Source organism: Artemia franciscana, chromosome 9, assembly GCF_032884065.1.
Source record: "Artemia franciscana chromosome 9, ASM3288406v1, whole genome shotgun sequence".
NCBI classification, from domain to species: Eukaryota; Metazoa; Arthropoda; class Branchiopoda; order Anostraca; family Artemiidae; genus Artemia; species Artemia franciscana.
In genome coordinates, this window is record NC_088871.1 from 27,618,569 (window position 1) to 27,641,045 (window position 22,477).

General features: G+C 36.8%; 1 protein-coding gene across 2 annotated transcripts in view; it reads right to left on the bottom strand.

Annotated features, from left to right (window-relative positions):
• Window positions 1-22,477, bottom strand: part of LOC136031217 (coatomer subunit beta'-like) — a 72,764-nt gene that overhangs the window by 41,537 nt on the left and 8,750 nt on the right. The window contains exons 2-4 of one of the 2 annotated variants that reach the window (XM_065710598.1): window positions 13,290-13,536; window positions 10,233-10,410; window positions 1,574-1,702 (exon numbers count right to left, since the gene is read on the bottom strand). In XM_065710598.1, coding sequence (XP_065566670.1) covers window positions 1,574-1,702; window positions 10,233-10,410; window positions 13,290-13,529 — 547 coding nt within the window. In that variant the 5' untranslated portion in view covers window positions 13,530-13,536. Of the gene's footprint in view, window positions 1-1,573; window positions 1,703-10,232; window positions 10,411-13,289; window positions 13,547-22,477 lie in introns of both variants that reach the window. The other variant, XM_065710600.1, reaches the window with a different exon arrangement.

A 22,477-nucleotide genomic window follows, 5' to 3' on the forward strand; every position in this document is an offset into this window, starting at 1 on the left:
ATTTATTCTGAAATCAGGGATCCTTTGTCATTACCGAGTTGATTCCTTAGGAAACAGGAACTGCAAGCAAAAAGATTACAAGCACTAATAGTGCTTGTAATCTTGCTTGTAATAGTAATAGTGCTTGTAATCGACAAAAAGAGTTAGAAATTTATGAAACTAAACACAACCAAAGCGAAAAAGACAAATTTCCAAGGGGGAAGTTATTTTTGAAGTCATCAAGCGTCATTAACTGTGCAGATTGTGATAGTTTCAATCACAAGAGTCTGCCCCGTTGGCTATGTCGAGACTGAGTCGAACTTTCTACAAGAATTACAGTCAGTGATTTCATTCTGACTGAAATTGATGGGAAAAGGAGGTTGAAGAAGTTTCATTTTACGTCAGTAATAGATATCAATTGTGATGATTTTGGCGTCCAATTTCTCAAATAAAAGTTGAATTAAACAAGCTTATATGTTCAGAAGAACAGACAGATATCGAAATCAAATCAAAATGAAACTCAAGTGTTTGTCTCATGAGACGGGATTAAAGGTAATCAGAAAAGATGACCTTTGGTTTTCATCTTTCCGCATACATTAAAAAGTGACCGGACGGATCTTATATAAATTATCTGTTTTGGGTTTATTTATACCTAGAGCTTATGAGTAGTAAACGTAGTCTTAAATGAGAGTGAGCCTTTAAACCTTTTTAAAAAAATGTTTTCAATGCTTATAAAACCAGTACCGAAAGCGGAAGGCTGGTGGCAAAGCTGTATTGGGATGGTAGAGTTTCACCAAATGTGAGCATGGTCATTTTTCTATGAACTAAAGCTATAGCTACTGAACTGCAAAAACAAGAGTTTTTCAATTGATGTCTTGAATTTGTAAGTACTTCTTGTTTCAAAACAGTGATCCTCGGTTGAAAACAACAGCAAAAAAGAAAAGTTTTCTAAAAAAGTAACAAGTGTCTCTAAAGTATAAGACTCTAATAATAACAACGTTGGTCAAAGAAGACAAACTTGGAAAATGCATTGACAAATGTCAAGTTTGAGGATTACATCTGACATGATCCCACTTCAGAGAAATGACAAAAACCGTTTTCTAAGCTATTATTAGAGTGACGATCAGCATATGAATGTAGCAGATTAATATAAACCATCAGGGTTGATTTTTGGTTCCCAATATCTAGGAAACAATATATAAAAAATAACGTATGTTCATGTTAGGGTCATTTAAAGGTACGTCGCTTAACATTTAAGCGGTACCCTCCCCCTCCCCCCAAATACAGTTGAATCACATTTTAAGATTTAAAAGTAGTCTACAGAAGTTATTTTCAAAAGTTTTAAAGGTTTATGCTTTTGTTTTCAAAAGTTTTAAAAGTTTAAATGGAATGTTTTCATAACCGTTTATATTCAAAACACTTAATGCAGATGCCAATAAGTAGTAGCAGCAAGGACACACACAGAGAAATTTCCGATAGGGCTAGGCTGATGTCTAAGAATAGGATTTTTATTGTTAGAAAAATAATTGTTAGTAAATTGAAATAAATTAAACAGAAACAATAATCGAAAAAAAAATAATAACAACATGATTACCTTCAAGTGTGAAGTTAGGAATGGAAGACGCAAGTTGCCAAATTTTGATGGTCTTGTCCAACGACGCAGATGCAAACGTATTATTATCTTTGGGATTAAATACAATCTGCATAACATAATGTGAATGTCCTAAAATACAGAAAATACTTAAAATTTTATACACTTCAATGAAATTTTACGAAAAGGGTTACTTTATAACAAGGATGATATTGAGGATATTAGAAGGTAGGCCTCCCCTGTCGGTCTACGACCGGTCTAAAACTTCATGAAGCAGGAGAATGGCGTCTAATCAGAGCACTGATTACTTTTTATCTCAACAGATTGGTTCAAATGTCAGAGTAAAGCCTAAAAAATTAAACTTCATCTAAGCAATGACTGATTGCACTCCTTGGATTCTAAGTTACCCTATATAATTCAAAGAAAACTTCAAATGCCACCAAACTTTCACGTCTCTAGAAAAAAAATAGGTTTTATGCCTTCCAAAAGCAATCACAAGCTCCTCTTCCCCGATCAATACAAGTTACTTTGTGCAATCCTATCCCAGCATGTCTGTTTTGAATATTTTCTTTCCATGCCATGTCCTAATATCATCGCTGATCTGTTGGTGTTCATTAGCGTATATTCAGTAAACTTAATTTTTTCACAATTCTATCAAGTCTGCAGCATACAATTCTAAAGCCATGTCAATACATTCTATAGTCACGATATTAACGTGGAGAACAGTTTTTTTTTAGCTTTGGTTTTACTATTAAAATTTTCAACATTTTCTATAAAAAAAAATATTTACTGTTGAAATCCTTCCTTTTATTTTTTCTTCAATGGCCTTCTTTGTCAGATGAAAATTTCAGATGACAACGAACCAAATATTTTTCTTGGTAGCCTATTGTAAAAAAAACTATCAGACATGATATTCTTAGTACAGTTAGGAAACTAGCTGGTAAATTTTGAGTCATTTCGCTTCGAAGTAGTTTTACTTTGAGTTCGAATTAATAGAGGTTTATTATATCCTTATCCTCTTCAGAGGCAGTGAACGATTTATGAACGTCGACATTCTGGATATAAAAATATAAATACTTTAAAATAAGTCACAAATCAAAGCCAAAGCCATTCATACTTTCATGATATACCTCAAGGTCAGTGTTTCAGTTCTCTAACTGCCCTCTAATTGGCAGTCTCTAAGTTCTAGTTTTCATTCTTTCTTCTTCTTTTTTTCTGTGGGGCGTTTACAGCAGCTTACGTGGCCAAAAAGGCTTTAAAAGCCTGATTCTAACAGATTTTCCAGTAAGTTCAGTTATATATAAAAATTAAGAAAATGTAGTTAAATTAAGGAATGTATGATCATGTCTTGACAAGGATAGGCTTGGTATAAAAGGCTAATGCCGTTCCAGTGCTGTGCGATGGTTTGGGGTTTTCTTTTCGTCATTAGCTTCTTCCTCCGTCCCTACCCCCGAAAGGGAAATCTTGCATGGCTTCATAGTGATGTCAGGGTGGACCTGCCTCGAGTTTACCAAGCCAGAATCGAGACAGCAAACAACACTAGAGGGTGCCCTTAAAGAGTGGGTCCCCTTAAGGAAATTATAACCTAGTCAACGACAAAATATTTGCAATAGATTCCGACCAGTGGAAAATTCCTCTAGGTTTGTTCATTCTGGTGGGCTTTTTTGGGATGGAAAACCTCTTCCTAGCTAAGTTACTTGCTATGGGCTGCCTCACCATAGAAAATAATAGAAACAGTTTTTAGAGAGGAATATACTAAAGTATACCGAAATCGTAATCTTGGTCTTTAATCCAGTGGTTTTACCAACTCATGCAGTGATTTTACGGATGCTGCCAGAATTTTCCATTCGGCTAAATTTAGAACATGAATCGACACGAACTGGAATGGACAATGAAGCCTAAACTGTCAATGACAAGATGAACGTCAAGGCGAAAAAGTTTGGTCGCGTTGTAGACCAGCTTTGACACTATTGTTGACGTTCTGAAAGAGCTAATGGAACAGAACGAGGACGAAATAATAAAAAAAAGTAAAAATTCTGGCTGCATCACCGCATTACCTACCTTGATTTTATTCTGATGTTGATGTCCAAATTTCTAAGTCCTGTTTAAGACGAAGGTTCTTGCAGAAAAGCTTCGGACTGAGCAGCTTTATCTAGAGATTGCGAACACAAAACTCAGGGCAGCACAAGAAACCTTATACGACTGACCTCGGACGAGATCAGTCTTGTCCGAGACTGATCAGATAGACAGGGAAATCGATGCATCAAAAGTAGCAACGGAAAAAAATCGGTTCACTAGCCAAAGACAAGTTCCAACTTAAACAACATCCAAGCCAACGTTACTCAGAGGCAATTTCTAACACTAGATCTGACCTGCTGGATGACTGGAAATTGTTTTATGCTAAGGAACTCTGTGGCGTCCTTAGAGCCCTAGTGAACGACTTGGGCGATGCAATCCATGATAACTCCTCTTTTCTGGAGCCATCGTACCGAAGTCTACTGGGCAAAATGGATATCAGCTATGAAAGCCTTTCTGGAGTCATGAAGATGTTAACGAAGAAAAACCTAGATCCCGCGGAACCCACGTCAAAGCTTATTGGTAAGGATTAAGGTCGAAAGCTATAAAGTCATTGCACCATCTTTGAGACCCTAATCCGTGAAATTTATTCTGTTAAATCGATAATCCCAAGTCTCCGGACAGGTTACCAGTGGTTCCTAGCTAAGTTACTTGCTATGGGCTGCCTCGCCATAGAAAATAATAGATACAGTTTTTAGAGAGGAATATACTAAAATATACCGAAATCGTAATCTTGGTCTTTAATCCAGTGGTTTTACCGACTCATGCAGTGATTTTACGGATGCTGCCAGAATTTTCCATTCGGCTAAATTTAGAACATGAATCGACACGAACAATTCTGACTGCATCACCAAGTTTGGTCATGGGGAAAAGAAGTTTCAGCAAACTGAAACTGATCACGACACATTTACGTACGATGGACGACAGCTGTTTCGATCATCTCATGAAGATACACTTTGAGACTGCGGAACAAAGACGTTGACTTTTTGACTGATGTTTTCAAGTTATATTTTCATCATTCTGTGCTTAATCCGTATATTTTTATTAAAATTGTCAATTTCTCGCTTCTGAGGTCTGTTTGTATATGAATAATATTATCTTGTGTTACTGCTTTCTCCACTAGATCACCAACTAGTTGTACGCATGCTTCTTACAAGAAACAGAACTAAGGAGCTATTCTCCTTCAGGCTACAAGATTTTTTAAGCTGAGCTGTTCTCATAAGTTTCGTGTTTAAAACGGAAAGTGTGCTAATTATTGTTAAAACATAAAAAAGACAATCAGTAAAATAACCAACCAGTCGGTAAAATCTTTCGTCCCCTCTCGAAGATTCTGGCTAGTAATGCCCCTGTTTTAAAAAAGGGGAGAGGATACGTCGGCCAAATTTTCAATCTAAGACAGTTGACTGAGAAATTCCCTAAATTCAGTCATAAGTAGAAGGAGTAACGGTTACAAGCAGTCGAAGTAGTCACAGTTGCATTCATAACATGCTAATATACAGCAGATACACCTTTTTGATAAATTGGATGCAGATATTTTATTTTCATTTAGCTCAACATATCCTCCAACACTTCCGAAAATTTGGCTTCAATATTCTTAATTTTTTTGGACACATCCAGGATTAAATATTCCCCCCTTATTCAATCATAAAACCAGCATGTACCACAATTTAAATTCTTGCCCCACGAGCTGTGGGGGCAGGGCATCCACGTAGGCATAGCAATTACATGTTGTGACGATTTTTAATAATATGATCTCCATCTTTTTTAGATCTCTAACTGTGTAAGGGAGGCATCTTAAGGGGCATACAAACAGGGCATAGAGGGCCTGTTGCTCTCCAATAACTCTTTAACACCATCCAGTAATGAGGAAAGGGAGTATCTAAAGAGGGCATGGAAGGCTGGTTGCTCTCCGATAGCACTTTAACACTATCCCCAACATCCCCTGAAATTTCACCTTAATACCCTTAGTCGTTTCTTATACTTTGGTGATAAGTCCTTCTGACAACCAGCACATACAGTGTGTTTTATAGTGTTCGTCATCCCTCTCCAAGCTATGGGGGTCATGTCATCCCCATGGGCAAAGTTATTTGAGCTACTTTCAACAAAATGTCTATTCTAAAATTATGCTTGAATTTTTTGACAGGAAGGCAACTAAAGGGGCATGGGAGGGGACTGGTAGCCCTCCAGCCACTTTTCAACATCCCCCTCAACATTTTCTGAAAGTTTCAATTTAATAGCCACAGCCGTTCTCAAACACTGCGGACAATCGTTTTTAATAAACTGGGCATACATAGCGCCTTTTGATTTAGTATAACATACCCCTCAACATTCTCTGCAGTTTCACCTCAATGCCCTTAGCCTTTTTGGGATCAAATATTTTTCCTTTTCCTAATGATAGATTCTGCATGTAAATAGTAAGAAAATTGCATAATTTACCATCATTGCCCTGGGGATAGGGGGCATAATCTCCCTTAAAGGGTACTTATTATACCTTTTGACAAGTTGGAACAAAATTTGTATTTCAAAATGTCGATCAATGTTCAGCAGAGGAGGCACCTACAAAGAGCAAGGAGGACTAGTTGCCATCCCAACTCCCTTCAACATCTCAACATATTTTGAAAGCTTAAACATGATACCCTTAGTTTTTCTTTAAATATTGCTGATATTCAGTTTTCACAAGCAGCAACCGAACTGTGCGTTTTGATTGAGTTCGGCATCCCTCTCGAAATTTCCTTGACGTTTTGACCTTAATACCCCAAGTCTTTCGGGAGACAAAGGATCAAACAGGCCCTATTTCCGATAAAAATCCTTATATATTAACAATGGGCAACTTTCATAACTTATTGCCCTTGCCACGAAGGTTGAGCGGGAGGAGGGGGTGTCAAGTCCGGAGCCATATTTATTTGACTTTTGGACTATTTTGAACAAAATGGCAATCTCCAAATTTTAATAAAATACATTTGGAGAAAAATGGCCTGGGGGGAGGGCTTGTTTCACTTCATTCAATCTTGACTCTTAAGAAGACCACTAGAATTTTAAAGTTTATGACCCCAAAGTTTATAACTGACAAGCTAACATAGAGCAACTTGCATAACTTCCAGCCCTTACCCCGTGGGCTGTAGGGGCTTTGTTAACCCATAATTCAGTTATTTGATTTGGATTATCTTACTACTACTACTAATAATAACTCACTGCAGCACCAAGGCGCTTGAGGCCAACACAGCTACGCACGCTTCTCCAACCTAATCTATTTAAAGCCTCCCTCTTTACAACCTCCCAGGAAGTTCCCATTTCCTTTAAATCTTTATTTATGACATCCTCCCAACCCAGAAAAGGACGACCTGCTTTCCGTGTAGCCCCAGACGGTTGGCCAAAAAGGACAATCTTCGGTAATCTGTCATCCTTCATCCGTAGAACGTGTCCTAGCCATCTCAACCTTTCTTTCATTATAGCCCTAGAAAGCGGGATTGAACCAAATTTTTCGTACAACCTACTGTTTGAAATACGGTCAGTCAGCCGGGTACCCAGAACAATCCGTAGGCAATTTCTCTGGAAACCATCTAGTAAATTGTCATTGCTTTTCGGAGCACCCGTGCTTCAGAGCCATATTTGACCACTGTCATCACTGTAGCTTACAACATTCTAATCTTGGTTTGCAGGCTTATCTTTCTATTCTTCCAAACTTTTTTTAACTGTGATAAAACACCCTGAGCCTTAGCTATTCTACTTTTAACATCTTCACTGCTCCCACCATCTTTACTAATAATACTACCAAGGTAACTGAAGCTCCCAACCTAAACAATCTTTTCGTTACCTAATGTCACCTGTTCATCTTCACTTATTCCTAGCCTTAGTGACTTAGTTTTCTTAACATTAATTTTCAAGCCTTTTTACGCACCCTGAACTCGTAAAACCTCTAAAAATTCATTCATTTTGCTCCCACTTTCATCTAATATGCTTCAATCATCAGCATAATCTAAGTTCAGGAGCGTTTTTCCTCCCCATTTGATTCCATGGTCTCCAATTGCCTTTCCTGTGCTCCTTAAAACGAAGTCCATCAAGATGACCCATATAAAGGGGGATAGAACACAACCCTGCTTAACTCCTGATTTAATACAAAACCAGTTGCTAACCTCATTTCCTACCTTAACCGCAGCAGTATTATTCTCGTACATAGCACAAATCACTTTAATGTATTTTTCTGGTATACCATATAACGATAAGACCTTGGTTAACGCTATTCTATCAACAGAATCGAAAGCTTGCTCATAATCGATAAAACTGAGGACCAAAGGTGTTTGACAACGAAGGGACTTGTCAATTATTAACCTAAGCGTGAAAACTTGGTCGACACATCCTCTACCTTTTCTAAAACCGCATTGTTCATCCCTTAAAACTTTGTCTACAGCATCTCTCAGTCTGAAAAGTATCATATTACTCAGTAATTTGCTACCTAAAGAGACCAGACTAATGCCTCGATAATTGCGACACTCACTCTTGTCACCTTTCTTATACAGTGGTTTTATTAAGGTTTTCCTAAAATCATTGGGCACTTCCCTTTTTAAAAAATCATGTTCATAATCTTCAGTAGCTTATTCCTAACCTCAGAGCCACCATATTTAAGAAACTCATTAATCATACTATCAGCATGGCCATCTCAAAATGTCTGGTTGCCCTCTCATTACTATGACTCTTAAAAAAAAGACACTAGAACTTTCGATTTCCAAACAAATAAGCCCCTTCCAAAGTGTATAAAAACACCCCTTCCATTAAAAACTTTTTCAATGGGTAGCTTGCATAGCTTATAGCGCTTGCTTCGGGGCTTGGGAGGGGGGTATCAACCCCAGAAGCTTAACTATTTGACTACTTGAACATTTCGAGTGAAATAACAATCTCAAAACTTTGATCGCAAAATCTATACAAGTAGTAGTAGTAGTAGTAGTAGTAGTAGTAGTGGCAGCAGCAGCAGTGGCAGTGCGGTAGAACTTTCGATTTCCAATCAAATGAGCCCCTTCCAAAGTTTACACGACCACCCTTTCCTTTAAAAACGTTCTCAATGGTTTATGTTTACGATGGGTAGCTTGCATAGCTTACAGCACTTGCTCCGGGGCTTGGGAGGAGGGAGGGGTGTCAACCCCAGAAGTTTAGCTATTTGACTACTTGAATATTTCGAATTAAATAGCAATCTCAAAACTTTGATCGGAAAATCTGTACCAATAGTAGTAGTAACAGTAGTAGTGGCAGCAGCGGCAGTAGCAGTAGAGGCAGTCGCAGTAGCAATATTGATAGTAGTAGCAGTATTAGTAGTATTAGGAGCAGTAGAAGTGGTAGTAGCAGCAGTAGTATCAGTTGGGAGCTACAGTGATGGCAGCAGTCCAGTATGGTAAGCGCTCCACTCCGAAAAACTGAAGGAAAGTTGCTAGACGATTTCCAGAAAAATTGCCTACAGATTATTAAAGTGGTATCTCAAATAGTAAGCTGTACAAAAAATAGGATTGAATCTCCCTTTTTAGGGCTATAATGAGAGAAAGCATGAGATGGCTAGGACACAGTCTGCGGATGAGGGATGACGGATTGCCAAAGATTGTTCTCAAAAACCGAGTCGTTCCCGAATAGGGTGGGAAGATGTTGTAAGGAAAGATTTTAAAAAAATGGGAGCCTCTTGGGAGGGTGTAACAGAAGGAGGTTTTTAATAGATTCGGGTGGAGAAGAAACGTGCCTCAGTTTTGTTGGCCTCAGTCGGATTGATTCTACAGTGAGTTGTTAGTAATAGTAGCAACAGTAGTGGCAGCAGTAGCAGGTTAGTAAATATTCATTCCCTTTAGATTTACAAGCTCTATGATATAAAAAAGAAAGAAAAAAAGAAAACGAGAGGGAATCGAATAGCATGTATACGTTAGAAAGCTTTAGCATACAGGATCCCAGAGTTTTTTCAGATCCTCTCTCCTCTGGATCTCATAATATGTACATACATAACTCTTTTGGATAATCTACAAAATTCCTCATTAAATACTAATTTTTTATACATTCTTAATTAACAGTATAGAATACTTTTGAAATTTTCCACCAGAAATCCTTTCTTGTCAACTGAAGGGTTCAGACATTCCCGGTTATCAATTAAGCCAAGACTCAAAACTCTCGTTGAAACTTAAGATTTTAGTTTACTTGTATGAAAATTAACTTACGTTCTATTATCCCCTGCATTTCTGGCTCTTAGCATGCAGTCGTTATGAGAGTATGTTTTGGTACCAGTAAAACAAAATAAATATTTAGGAAACTGACATAATAATATTTTAGTTCTTCAAAATAAAAGACAAACCGAATTTTGTAACGAAACTATCACCCTAGGAACCAGTTCCCCAAACCACAAAACAAACTCTACTGCTTTACAAATCTACAAGTTTTACCGAACAAAATATTTAACAATAAAATTATCGAAATACTGAAACTCTGGGCATTTACCCCTAGCAACCTATTTCCAGGAGCAAAACCCCCCTTTCAGTTTGCTTGTGTAAATAAACTCGACGAACAATAATATCACAGGGGGTTGTCTACAGACTTTTCAGAGCATAAATTTCAACAATACCGTCAAATACTTTCTGACAGGCCCAATTTTTGTCCCAGTTCCACATTTTGATTGTCATATCATCACTTCCAGATAAAACAATTGGAAGTGTTGGATGGACAGCAAGGCATCTTATGTAATCCATGTGGGCATCAACAACATGCTGCCGTTCCAGTGTGTTGTAGTTAAAAACTGTTATCTGCAAAAAGAAAAGGAAGTTTTATCACAGGTCTGTATTTAAATCCAGACAAAATATGAAATCATTCACCATGCATGTTTATAGGAGGGATAAGAAAAACCTTCAAGATGGGCTCAAAGAACCAGTCCTTGAATAAAGTATCAAATTAGGGTCTAAAAAAGCACTGTATTTTCAATTTTGTGAGTGTGTGCACCTGTATTATCTATGTATGCAGCCTTTCAGAGGTAGGAGCAATCATATACCACATATCATGACCCTTTTGAGCTTCTTAAGTGCCTCATGAAACAAGAAAAAAAGAGTTGAATCGAATGTCATGTATGAAAAGGTTGTTGCACAGGGGGTTGCAAGCCTTGTCTACGTCCAGTCGTCATTGAATGACTATAAGGCCGTTCTAACTTATTATTTTTTATATTGAGCTAATTGTATAAAAAATACTTTCTAAGACTATTTCTAGAAATCCCTTCTCACTGCGCCACACGTACATTCCCGTTTAGGGGTCCTTGCTTTAACGTTCATTACAAGATTTACCATTGACCCAGTAAATTTGTTTGGTCATCTTAAGGAAAAAATACTTGCAATGACTGTAGCAATTAGAAGAAAAAACTGAAAATAAGAAAAAAAACTTTGATCTCTTACTTTAAAATGAACAAAATTTTCTTTTGAGCTCCCCCGGAAAATTTCAGGACAATTGAGCTATAATATTAGAGCTCTCGGTACTTAACCTTAGCAACCGGCTTTTATGAGAATCTAGCCTTCCCAGACCCCCCCCCCACTTCATTTTTAAATAAAGGCTTCACGGCTCCATCACAGATGATTTACCGCTAGTTCTGGTAATTACCTCATTTTCCAACACTGAGGTATTTGCTATACCTTCTCTTAAACATGTCAAGGAAAGGAGCAACACTACTTCTACCAAAAGTCGAGCTTCTCAAGTTTTCGCGATCCAGCCTTAGCAGCGTAACCAGGAATGTTGATCGCATTATCAATGACGCCAGAATTCAGATTGGTCTCGGATAGACACATGACAGAAGGAGAGACCTTATTGATCGTATGCTAAAGGTGATCCAACTTGGATCAGAGACCAAACACATTGCAGTGGCTAACAGTAAACGTATCCGTAAGAATTGTCTTGGGACGCACACTTAGTCGTCTACCAGAAGGAAGTCTTATCCGAAGCCGTTTTTTTTTTTAGTTTGAAAATTTGGTAAATACCGAATGAATGGGTGATTGGCCCAAACAGCGGACAAAAGCTGGTACTCTTGTACTAGTTTTTGCAGTTGAAATATAGTATCTGTCTGCAAAGATCCGTGGGAAATTCGTCTCTAAATACAGACTTAAATCTAAAATATGGATGGCATAAATACCTAATATTTTTCAGAATTTTTTCCAGGTAGAGAACAACAGACACTAGTATTTTGTAATTTATTTTGACCAGGCGTATTTTATTGAGCTAAAATATACTAAAACATTACAAAATCCTTAAACGTTGGTACTCTCAGACAAATCAGACTTGATAAATTTTTAGGATTTAAATAGTTGTGTACTTTGTATATTTAGAAAGAAAATCAATCGAAATCTGAGTTCTGAGTTCTTTATTTAACAATAAAACCTTCAAGTAATAATTGCCTTTTCATGATTCTCATTATTTCAGAAAAAAGAACTAATTAGATTAAAGAAACTAGGAGAGTAAAAAAAGAAAGAATGCTTGAACCCTTATGTAATGGGACATTGACTTTACGCAGCAGCAAACTCTAAGCAACGAGCAAACCCTGCCAAAACCAACATCATAGAGACCTCCGTAATATGATGATTCCAAACATACATTTTTAAGTGTTATTATTAAAAATTTTAACATAGCTGCATTTTAATCAAATTAAATTAGCTGTTTTAGTTTTAAAAAGCTCGAAATACAAAAAAAATATATATATTTCCAAAAGTCGTGCAAGCCACACAGCTACCAGTGCAAGGGCCCGAATTAGTGAAGAACTACGAAATTCATACTGAAAGGTCCATAAACCTTTCCTGAGGATAAAAGATCCTCAGGAGAATTTTGCCCTAGTTTCTTTATCATATTTTTAAACCATTTAGTTCATTTGGTTTGACAAATATTAATTATTCTGTATTGTTGCCAACTTCATTTAGCAACTCCTTAGTAACTTTAATTTACCACTGTTTTTCTTCAAAAGTCAACCACTTCGGCAAAATTGTTTTTACCATGGATATCCAAAAAAATTCTGGGATGAGCCTCTTAACATGCCAGCACATTCAGCAGCTTATCTTACTGTGATTCAGCAATCAACTGAAATCATTTCGTTTGCTTGCTCCACGTTTTATGGGTTATTGATGTGCTGTGTCTTGAGTGCTCATCATCTTCAACGTTTTCATACTCTTCTTGGAAACACCTATACCACTTGTATAACACTTGTTTTACTTATTACTTATATCAGATTCACCTAAAGCACCGTTTTCTACAACAATGCCTGGTTTAATTCCATTCTTAGAGTGAAATCTAATACAAATTCTCTGATCCATTTTGTCAAGGAATAAAATAATCAAGAATGACATGAAATCCATGGCGCCTTTCCCAAAGCTGACAACATACTAAACATATAATATGGCTAGCAATATAACAACATACACATACTTTTCAAACATAAATCAAAGTTCCCACAATTACAGGAACTTTCTTCATTTATACCTTCCTACTTCTCTAAAAACTCCAGAATCTTTTGAATTCCTGGCTTAAAAATTCAATTTTTGTGCGATATTAGTCACCCTTCCATCTCTGAAACGTCAGACGCGTGAGCATGTGATGATTAAAATATAAAAATATAAAATATAAAAGTGATTAAAAGATGATTAAAATATAGAGTACTTACTCTATAGTCATCAGAACCTGTGATTATCCAATTTTTCCTTGCAATAAATTTTCCAGCTCGGACAGGACTGGAGCACACTTCAAAGGTCTTAATTAACTGCTGGTTTTGATGATTCCAAACATGGATCTTTCCATTATATAATGAGACTAACATCCATGGTTCGGTTGGATGCAAATCAACGCATTTCACCCTATCAGACCTTGCTGTCAGTGTACGTCTGATATCCAATTTCAGTTGCATTTTAAGTCTGAAACAAACTTATAATAACTTTTTTTATTAGCACATATATTTGCAGTAATCAGATTCAGAATCGGGAATTTCAAAAATCGGCAACTTTTCATGAGACTTGAAATTTTGACACACGTTTTGACAAAATACATTTTATTTTAGATTGATTAATTTCTCAAATAAGCCCATTACATGGACCTAAGGCACAATTCTACTAGAAGATGCCCAGATTTTCTTATTGTGTTAGTGGTGTGACTAGCTCTTTGCTATTTCTAGGTCTAGACCACTGAATAGACACATGGTATAAACAGGTTTACGTTCAATTTTTGAAGGACTAGGTGAAACTGTCATTTCTGAAACAAAAAGCAAAACAAAAACAAACTTTTCCTTCTAAGAAGAACTTGCGTTACAGCCAGTGACTGAAGGAATAGTAAAACAACTCTATTTTAATCGCTATTGGGTAAAATTTTCCTTTTTAACTTGAAGAAAAAAAAATGGTTTCAATCTATTTTGACATTGTAAAAAAAAAAAAAAAAAAAAAAAAAAAAAAAAAAAAAAAAAAAAAAAAACTGCTAGGAACTGAATCAAAAAGGGAACTTAGTGAAAATCCTAAAAGGTATTGATATTTTGCGTACACAGTAGGCCTACACACCCGAAATCAGCTTTTTAACACTAGAACAAGAAAAATAACATTTCCAATTGTTGGAACACAGAAAAAAAGAGGAAAATGGGACTGAGTTAGTCACCTAGAAGGACTCTACACTGGCATCCATATTAAGCACCTTATTTAACATAATCTGAAAATAAATACCAGGCAGAAAAAGTATCTAGGAAAAAATAAATGAAGTTGGGCTTGAAAACCAAAAGCTTGAAGCTTAGTTGAAATCGTTGTTAGGAATCGGACTTGCTGCAATAATCTAATATCTTTGAGTAGACGTATGAAAAGACATTAAATTGCAGAGACAGCAAAAAACGGGTAATTGCAAAAATATTTGCATATATTTTAACAATGGATTGCAACAATTCAAAAACCATAAAAAATAAACCAAAAGTTTGAAGCTTAGTAGAAATCAGACTTGCTGTAATAATCAAATATCTTTGAATAGAGTGTAATGTGAAAAAACATTTAATTGCATAAACAGTAAAAAAACTAGTAATTGCAAAAATATTTGTATATACTTTAACAACAGATTACAACAATTCAAAAACCTTAAAATTAAACCAAAAGTTTGAAGCTTGTAGAAATCGTGTTAAAAATCGGACATGCTGTAATACTCAAATATCTTTGAACAGATTCCAGTATGAAAGGACATTTAACTGAGTGAAGAACAAAAAAACTGGTAATAGCAAAAATATGTGTATATATTTTAACAAGTGATTACAGCAATTTAAAAACCTTAAAAAATAAAACCACAAGCTTGTTTGTGCAAGAAAACAAAGTTACAGGATTATTTCTGACATAGCTGACAACAGTAATCAAGGTATATCAATAAATATCATGTTGCTATGAAAATGGCAAAGTGTCAACATTTACGCTGAAACACTGGACAGGGAATTTTTGAAATTATTCAATTTTGCGCATTTTATTTCTCACTAGACAGATTTTTTTTTTACAAAGATCTTTTTAAAGTTTTGGTTACTATGGACTATTTTACCTTTTGGGGCTGCATTAAATAGTTAAAAAAAAATTTTAACTATGAAAGAGTGGATGAAAAGCCATCAAGTGATGTATTCACTTTCATCCTAGCCAAATTACATTGAAAACCGCAAATTTACCGATATTTTGACTGCAACTGCACTATATTCTACCCCCTCCCACCTCCAATATGCAAATAAATAGCCCAAATTATATATTACCCATGAATTCTGACAATGTGTCTCTCTTGTTTCAACCCCTGTGCATGAGACAAAACAAGAGACAGAGAAAGAGAACAAGAAAATAAAATGGGAAATACATAGGGCTATACATTTGCACATTTGGGGGGGGGGGGGGTAGGTATAAAGTGGAGCTGCAGTCAAAATGTATTAGCAACAATTGTTGGTAAATGTGGGGCAGTTTATATTACTGACCTATAAATAAATTGAACATACCACTTGATGTTTTTTTTTGTCTGTGACTCTTTCTGAGCACAACAATTTTCACTCAAAATTCAATTTAACCCCTTTTATGGACCCTCAAAGATGATACCTTTTCCTTTTATTTTAGATATAGCTTATATACTGCTACAGCTACTAGAGTCACTCTAAAGACCTATATTAACCATTTAAACAGGTTTACCCTTAAATCGAATCAACTGTAATGAAATCAAGAACCAGATAACACATGGGAAATATAAAATTTGGGTTATATATTTGCACATGAGGGGGGGGGGGACTATAGCAAAGCTGCAGTTGAAATATATTAACTATAATTATTCTGCATATATTGAAGTTAGAATTGCTGTTTCTAACCCTTCTATATAGCCAAAAATGAGAGAAAAAGATATGATCCTTGAGAGTGGGTAATGGGGTTAAGATTGAACTCCTGAGTAAGCAATTGTTACATTTAGAAAGGGCATAAAAAAAGGCATTGAGAGGTGTGTTCACCTTATTTGTAGGTCAGTAATATAACCTGCCCCAAATTTGCCCCATTATTCTGCATGTTATGAAATAAGATTTGTTTCCTAACCAAATTTTAAGAAAAAATTTTAGTTTTTGCTATCTTGGAATGTAGTTGAGTTAGTTGAATGAAACTTTCAGTAATGAATCCAGGGCCAAAAATATATTCTGAAAAGGTATTTCCAAGGTACTATGTCAACCCTTTTTTAGTTTCTGTAACTTAGAAATTTATCTAATTGACAAGTCTATTATCTAGGCTACTGGAATTTTGACAAAACAACATTATACCTTGATTTTCAGTTTTCAGCCTCTTTGAGTTTGAGGAGTTTGAAGTCACATGGTATCAAATTTAAAATAAAAAAAAAATAGTTTATTGAGAGAAACACAATATTGATCATAAAAGAAAAAAAGCAAAGAAAAGGTCAAGTTAGTTAAGCATCAGATGACCAAAATTACAATCAAATAGAAATGATCTGCTGTAAATGAGTCAAAGGGCTGGAAGATCTCCCTCAATCTGGCCGGGATGGATGGATGCTAAGTATTTCACCCTCGGAAAATGGAAGGCTCCATCCTTGTTTTTTGCAGGCATATCATACTCAGGAAGCTGTCAGAAGAAGGAGCAGCTACCTCCAATACTACAAAATTAACCCATGAAGAACTTTGCAATGAACCAACATCCATCCTGGGTTTTTGGTGGATAATTTTAATCTGTTTTGGCTGCTGCCTTGATTAACAGAATAAGAGTGCCAGAGCTTGTTGACTAATCAATTTCCTTTTCAGACTCACTCTCTCATCTGGATGTGTCAGTCATGTCAGACTCACCGCTTGAATCTTCTACATATGTGATGCATTTCCCTGGTGTGATGCTAAGACTTTAGTGCATGATCATAGATTTGTCAAACCTGTAGACTTGCAGGACATCCAGTAAAGCTTTGCTGATATTGTCCACAAGCTCTTGTAGAGTTTCTTGAGTGAGAAGCGGATGGTCTTGGATGACTCTAGAACATGATAAGTGTTTGACAAACTCATTCTTTAGATTGTCTTTTCTATTTGATGCTACACTCTCAAGGAGTAGCTTCAGAAGCTAGGGGGATTTGTCTATTCTTACTGCAGTTTCTTTTAGGCTGTGTATTTTGTAATCATCAAGTATTTTCCTCTACACTCTTTTCATTGGGGCAAAAACAAGCAGCATCAAGAGGTTGCAGTATACTTGGTGCCTTTCATAGAAGGAATACAAAGTAAATGTTGTTTTCCCTACAGACTTTCAACATTTTAGCCGAAAAGTGGGGAGAGAGGTTGTCACACAAAAAAACTTTCACCCCTGTTCTTTTATTTAGGTAGGGGAGTGCTGGTGACATGAGTCTTTCTTCAAAAATTTCACTCACAAACCATCCTGACTAAGATGCAGCATACCTAGCTCCTATAGGGCTTCCTGTTCACCAAGAGCTAAACATGCCTTTAGCTTTATAGCACACAACTGTTGAAAACAGTTTGCATTCTGCATTTCCACCTATCATCAGGGCTATTGCTCCCTTTGTTTCATTTGTTATTCTGGAGGGGGATTTGGCATCTCTTTTCACAATGCACTTCTCTTTTTCTGGGTTTTCTGTTAAGTTAGTATCTCATGGTAATTTCAAATATTTGAAAAGCCACATGCTGAGTGGTCCCCACTTAAATTGTCATAGTACTCCTTCAGTGCTTCAGATGAAAGAAAAACTCTTTTTTTGGAGTAGTTTGCTATGGTTCTCAATCAAAGATTTGAACAATCTTTGACCTAGAAAAGAATTGATAAAGTCTTTCCAGCAATACTGTTCTTAAAGCAATCTACTATTTTTCCAATTGATGCAAGATTAAGTTTTGACTATGAGTTTCAGCTCAAAGCAATCACCCCTTTGGCACATATAAACAAATGAGAGACAATGGCTTCTTCCTTTAGCCCTGTCAAGAAAGTTGGTCTTCCCACCTTTTTATTGTGCTTTTTGTTCATTTGGTAGGAAAGAGCACCCAAAGGAATCCTGTATGTGTCCTCCTTTTTCCATCACTTCTTCATCATAACTGGCATACTTTCTTGCATTCACTGGTTTTGTATACTGTATGTTCTGGGTATTGGCAAAAATTCTTTATTAAGAATTTGAACAACATTGAACAACAACAACAAATCCATGTGGCTGCACAAATTTAAACCCTGGATAAATATATATTAGATTGTGAGATAAAACTGTTTTTCTTTATTTTTTGCATTATCCCTAATCTTGTGTTACCCTAAGTGTTAATTTAAGGGACCTACCACAGAGCTGTGATTGATATATTTAGACTTTTGGCCATTCATTCTATTTTCAATTCTCCAAGGAATTGCACATCTTCCCGTTCTTCATTATTTTAATTATAGTGTTACTGGTCTATAGTTGTGAAATATCTGTTTTCAATAAAGCCACAGATTACGTAAGCTGAATCGTTTATCTTCTACATTTGGCGATTCGAGTATCCGCACTTCCCACAGGTCCAAATTCACCCCCCCCCCCCAAGTTCTGAAAACCCCGTGACAAATTGATATCTGTAGACTGAAATTTTTTTCCCTGCATTTAAAAAAAAAAGAAAAAAAAGGCAGTGCCTTTTTCTCATATCATGCCGCCGCCTGGCGAAATTAAGGCCACATCAAGTAGAAGACCAAAAAGGACTCATACAAGTCCAAAAAAAGGACCCGACAATTGTCTTGCCTGCGATATTGCATTAGAAAATGATTCTTATGCCATTCTTTGTGATGGGTGTGGCAAGTGGATATGTACCGAGTGTCTAGACATGCCTGAACATGTATATCTGCTTATCACGAAAACCTCCCGACGTGTAGATATTTGTATCAAGTGCCCAGCATGTAAATACGGATCAACATCTATTAACATTCAAAATCCAAGTGTTGAGAAGCTACAATAAATAGCATGAAAAATGAGATCATTGATAAAATCCCATCTCAAGCGGCCTTTCAATAAATTGTCAAAGCATCTTTAAAAGACTTGGAAACATCACTAGAAGCTGAAATCTCACCAACTGTTGGTAAGATAAAATCAGAAGTGTCAGCACTGGAAACCCGGGTGTCCGAGAAATACTCGCTCTCTGAAATGCGTTCCGAAGTCCAGACGGTAGTTCTTCAAGAGACAACAAGCATCAAAGCCAATCTTACCCAGCATCTTGATAGTGAGATCCAGCGCCACTTTTCTGAAGAAAGGGACTGACAACATAGAGCCCTTAACATTGTTGCGTTTGGGGTCCCTCTGCAACCCAATGACCAGCTATTCATCAAGTCTTATATTGATCAAAAGTATAAGCTCAGAGATGTTCACATCAATAATGTGAGAAGACTTCCGATCCCTACTAACTCTCTGCCATCTGCACGTCCTCCTCCTGTTCTTTTTACTGTCCCAAGTCTGGATATCCAAAGGTCAATCATAAACCACTCCTGCGAGCTCCATGAGGATATACAATTTCGTGGTGACGCATCCAAGACAGAGAGAAACATGAGAAAGGCCTTAGTTGAAGAGTTGAAAATAAGAATAAGCTCAGGTGAGCCTAGCTTAATGATCTTCAAGGACCAAATCGTTCCATAAAACAAGGCTGCTCATTGCAGTTGGAAGCCACCCCGGCCCCCTCCAAACCAATCCGCAATGGAAACCTAGTTATATCATTGCATCTTCATGTAAACAGTTTTGTTTCCCTAGTGCTTCGTTTTGATAAATCGTCAGTTGATAATTCTTGTGAAGCTTCATCCAATCCTTCTCCAAACGTTTCCCATGTCAATCTAAGTGTTATTTCCGCTAATGATAATTCAAATGTTCTATCTAATAATTTGTTCATGTCATGTCAGAATTCAGCAGATTCAAGTTTTTTAAGTACCATATCTGATGTTACCTCTAAGTCTCAACAGCCAAATTTCCTGAGTCAGAAGCCCCTTTCTGGAAATACTTTCCGTGTTCTTTCAAGCAATGTTGACTGTCTAACAAATAGCTTCTAGAATCCGGAGTGCTTCTTAGGGAAGAAGCAGCAGATGTTGCGAGTTTTGTTGAATTGTTACCGAAACATAGTTTTTTGGCAGTTACTAAAACATCCTTACAGATCTCGGGATATCAACTATTTAGAAACTTGGAGCACCCAAATTGTCAAAGAGGAGTTGGTGTTTATGCAAGAGATAGTATCCAAGTTAGTGTTGTAAATCCTACTATGCTTGATATATCTTTGATTGAAAGTGTATGGCTTGATATCTGCATTGCTAATAAAAATTTGCGTCTTGGGTGCGTTTATTGAAGTCCAAGTGCTCCTTCCCTTGAAGATAGTGAATTGGCCCTAAAAACTATTATTGATGAAATGACATCTTCAATATCCCTTCCTAGCTCACGTGAGTTAATAATCACTGGAGATTTTTATTTTCCTGCAATTGAGTGGGTTGAAGGAATTGGACATTTTTCATCTAATAGTAGAGACTCACCTTTTTTTATCTTGCCTATCAAATAATTTTCTTTATCAGACTATTGATAAGCCTACACGCCATATAGCTGATCAGAATCCCTTGCTGTTAGACCTTGTCATATTGCATGATACTGATTCCCTCATTCATGATGATTATTTCCTAGTGATTCTGTCTGTGTTGTCCCTAAATAGTCGTCCTCAACCTAAATTTCGTCCTCAGACTTTCACCAACTATGAGGAAATACAGCAGGAACTTTCATCTGCAAACTGGTCAATGCTTATCACCAGTGACATCAATGAGTTGTGGTTAAATTTCAAAAAAAAAACTCTCCATGCTCTTGATAAGAAACATTCCATGGTTATTTTTAGGAAACAGCCCAAAACACTTCCCTCCCTCAATAAGGAAGTTAAGAAGCTGACTAACCAGAAATCTAGAGCTTGGAAACGGTATTTGAAGAAGAGGAGCCAGGAGACCCTGTGAATTTATAAGGCAGTAGAGAATCGTGTAACAGATTCTGTAAAAAAAACTGAAGTCTGCTTACAAGGAAAAATTAGCTTCTGAGATCAAGTTAAACCCAAAATCTTTCTAGAGACATGTCTCTTCTAAAAACCCAAATCATCATACTATTCCTGACCTTGTTGACCACAGTGTACTACACTCATCTCCAATACATAAGGCTGACATTCTAAATGCACAATTTGCTTCTGCCTTTACTCAAAACTCAGGTACCTCCTCACCAGATCCTCCATTGTATGAAGCGCTTTTCCCTATGCCTGATCTGTCAGTAAGTGAAGTAATGGTTTTCAATAGCCTTGAGAAGCTTGATGTAAATAAGTCAAAGGGACCAGATGGTGTTCATCCACGTCTTCTTAAGGAGTGTGGAAAAGCTCTCAGTTACCCCCTGTGCATGCTGCTCCGGTTATCTCTTCAAAATGGGGAACTACCGCATTATTGGAAAACATCTTATATAACCCTGATCAATAAAAAGGGATGAAGAGACTCAGCAGAAAATTACCGTCCTATAAGCATCACCTCTGCAGTTGTTAAGGTGCTTGAGAGATTTGTTAATAAAGCTCTAATTGAACATCTCGAGGTCAATAATATCCTTTTTACATCACAATATGGATTCAGATCTGGTAGATCTGTGGACACTAACCTCATCCAAACATATGAATTAGTAACTACACTACTTGATAAGGGTTTTCCTGTTGACATGATTCTTCTTGATCTGTCCAAAGCATTTGACAAAGCTTGTTGTGAATTCCTCATAATCAAATTGAAGGCTGCAGGTGTCAATGAAGGTGCTGTACAGTGGATTATGGGCTTCCTTTCTGAAAGATCACAGAGTGTCAGAGTTTTTGATTCACAAGGAACTCCTCATTTCTCTTCTCCCACAACTGTATTAAGCGGCGTGCCCAGGGCACTATTCTTGGACCAACACTTTTCAACTTCTATGTTAACGATCAACCCACCCTTCTTTCAAATCTTATTACCCTTTATGCTGATGACTCAAAACTAGTTGGAAAAGCGGCTACTCCCTCTGACCAGCAATAAATTCAAACAGATCTTGACAGTCTAGGAAGATGGGCTAACATTTTGCTTCTGACTTCCAATGTTGGCAAATGTCATGTAATCCATTTTGGCAAACACAACAAGCATCATAAGTATTACCTTCAAGACAATTTCCTTTCTGCTGTTTCTGATGAAAGAGATCTTGGGGTTATTGTAGATCACCAATTAAAGTTTAGCAGCCACGCTAAGTCTGTTTCATCTACTGCAAATAAAACCCTCAGTATAATAAAAAGAACCATTTCCAGCTGACACCCTAGAGTTCTTATGAAGTTATATAAGGCGCTTGTACGTCCACGCCTGGAGGTTGGAATGTCATTGGCAGCCCCTTTCT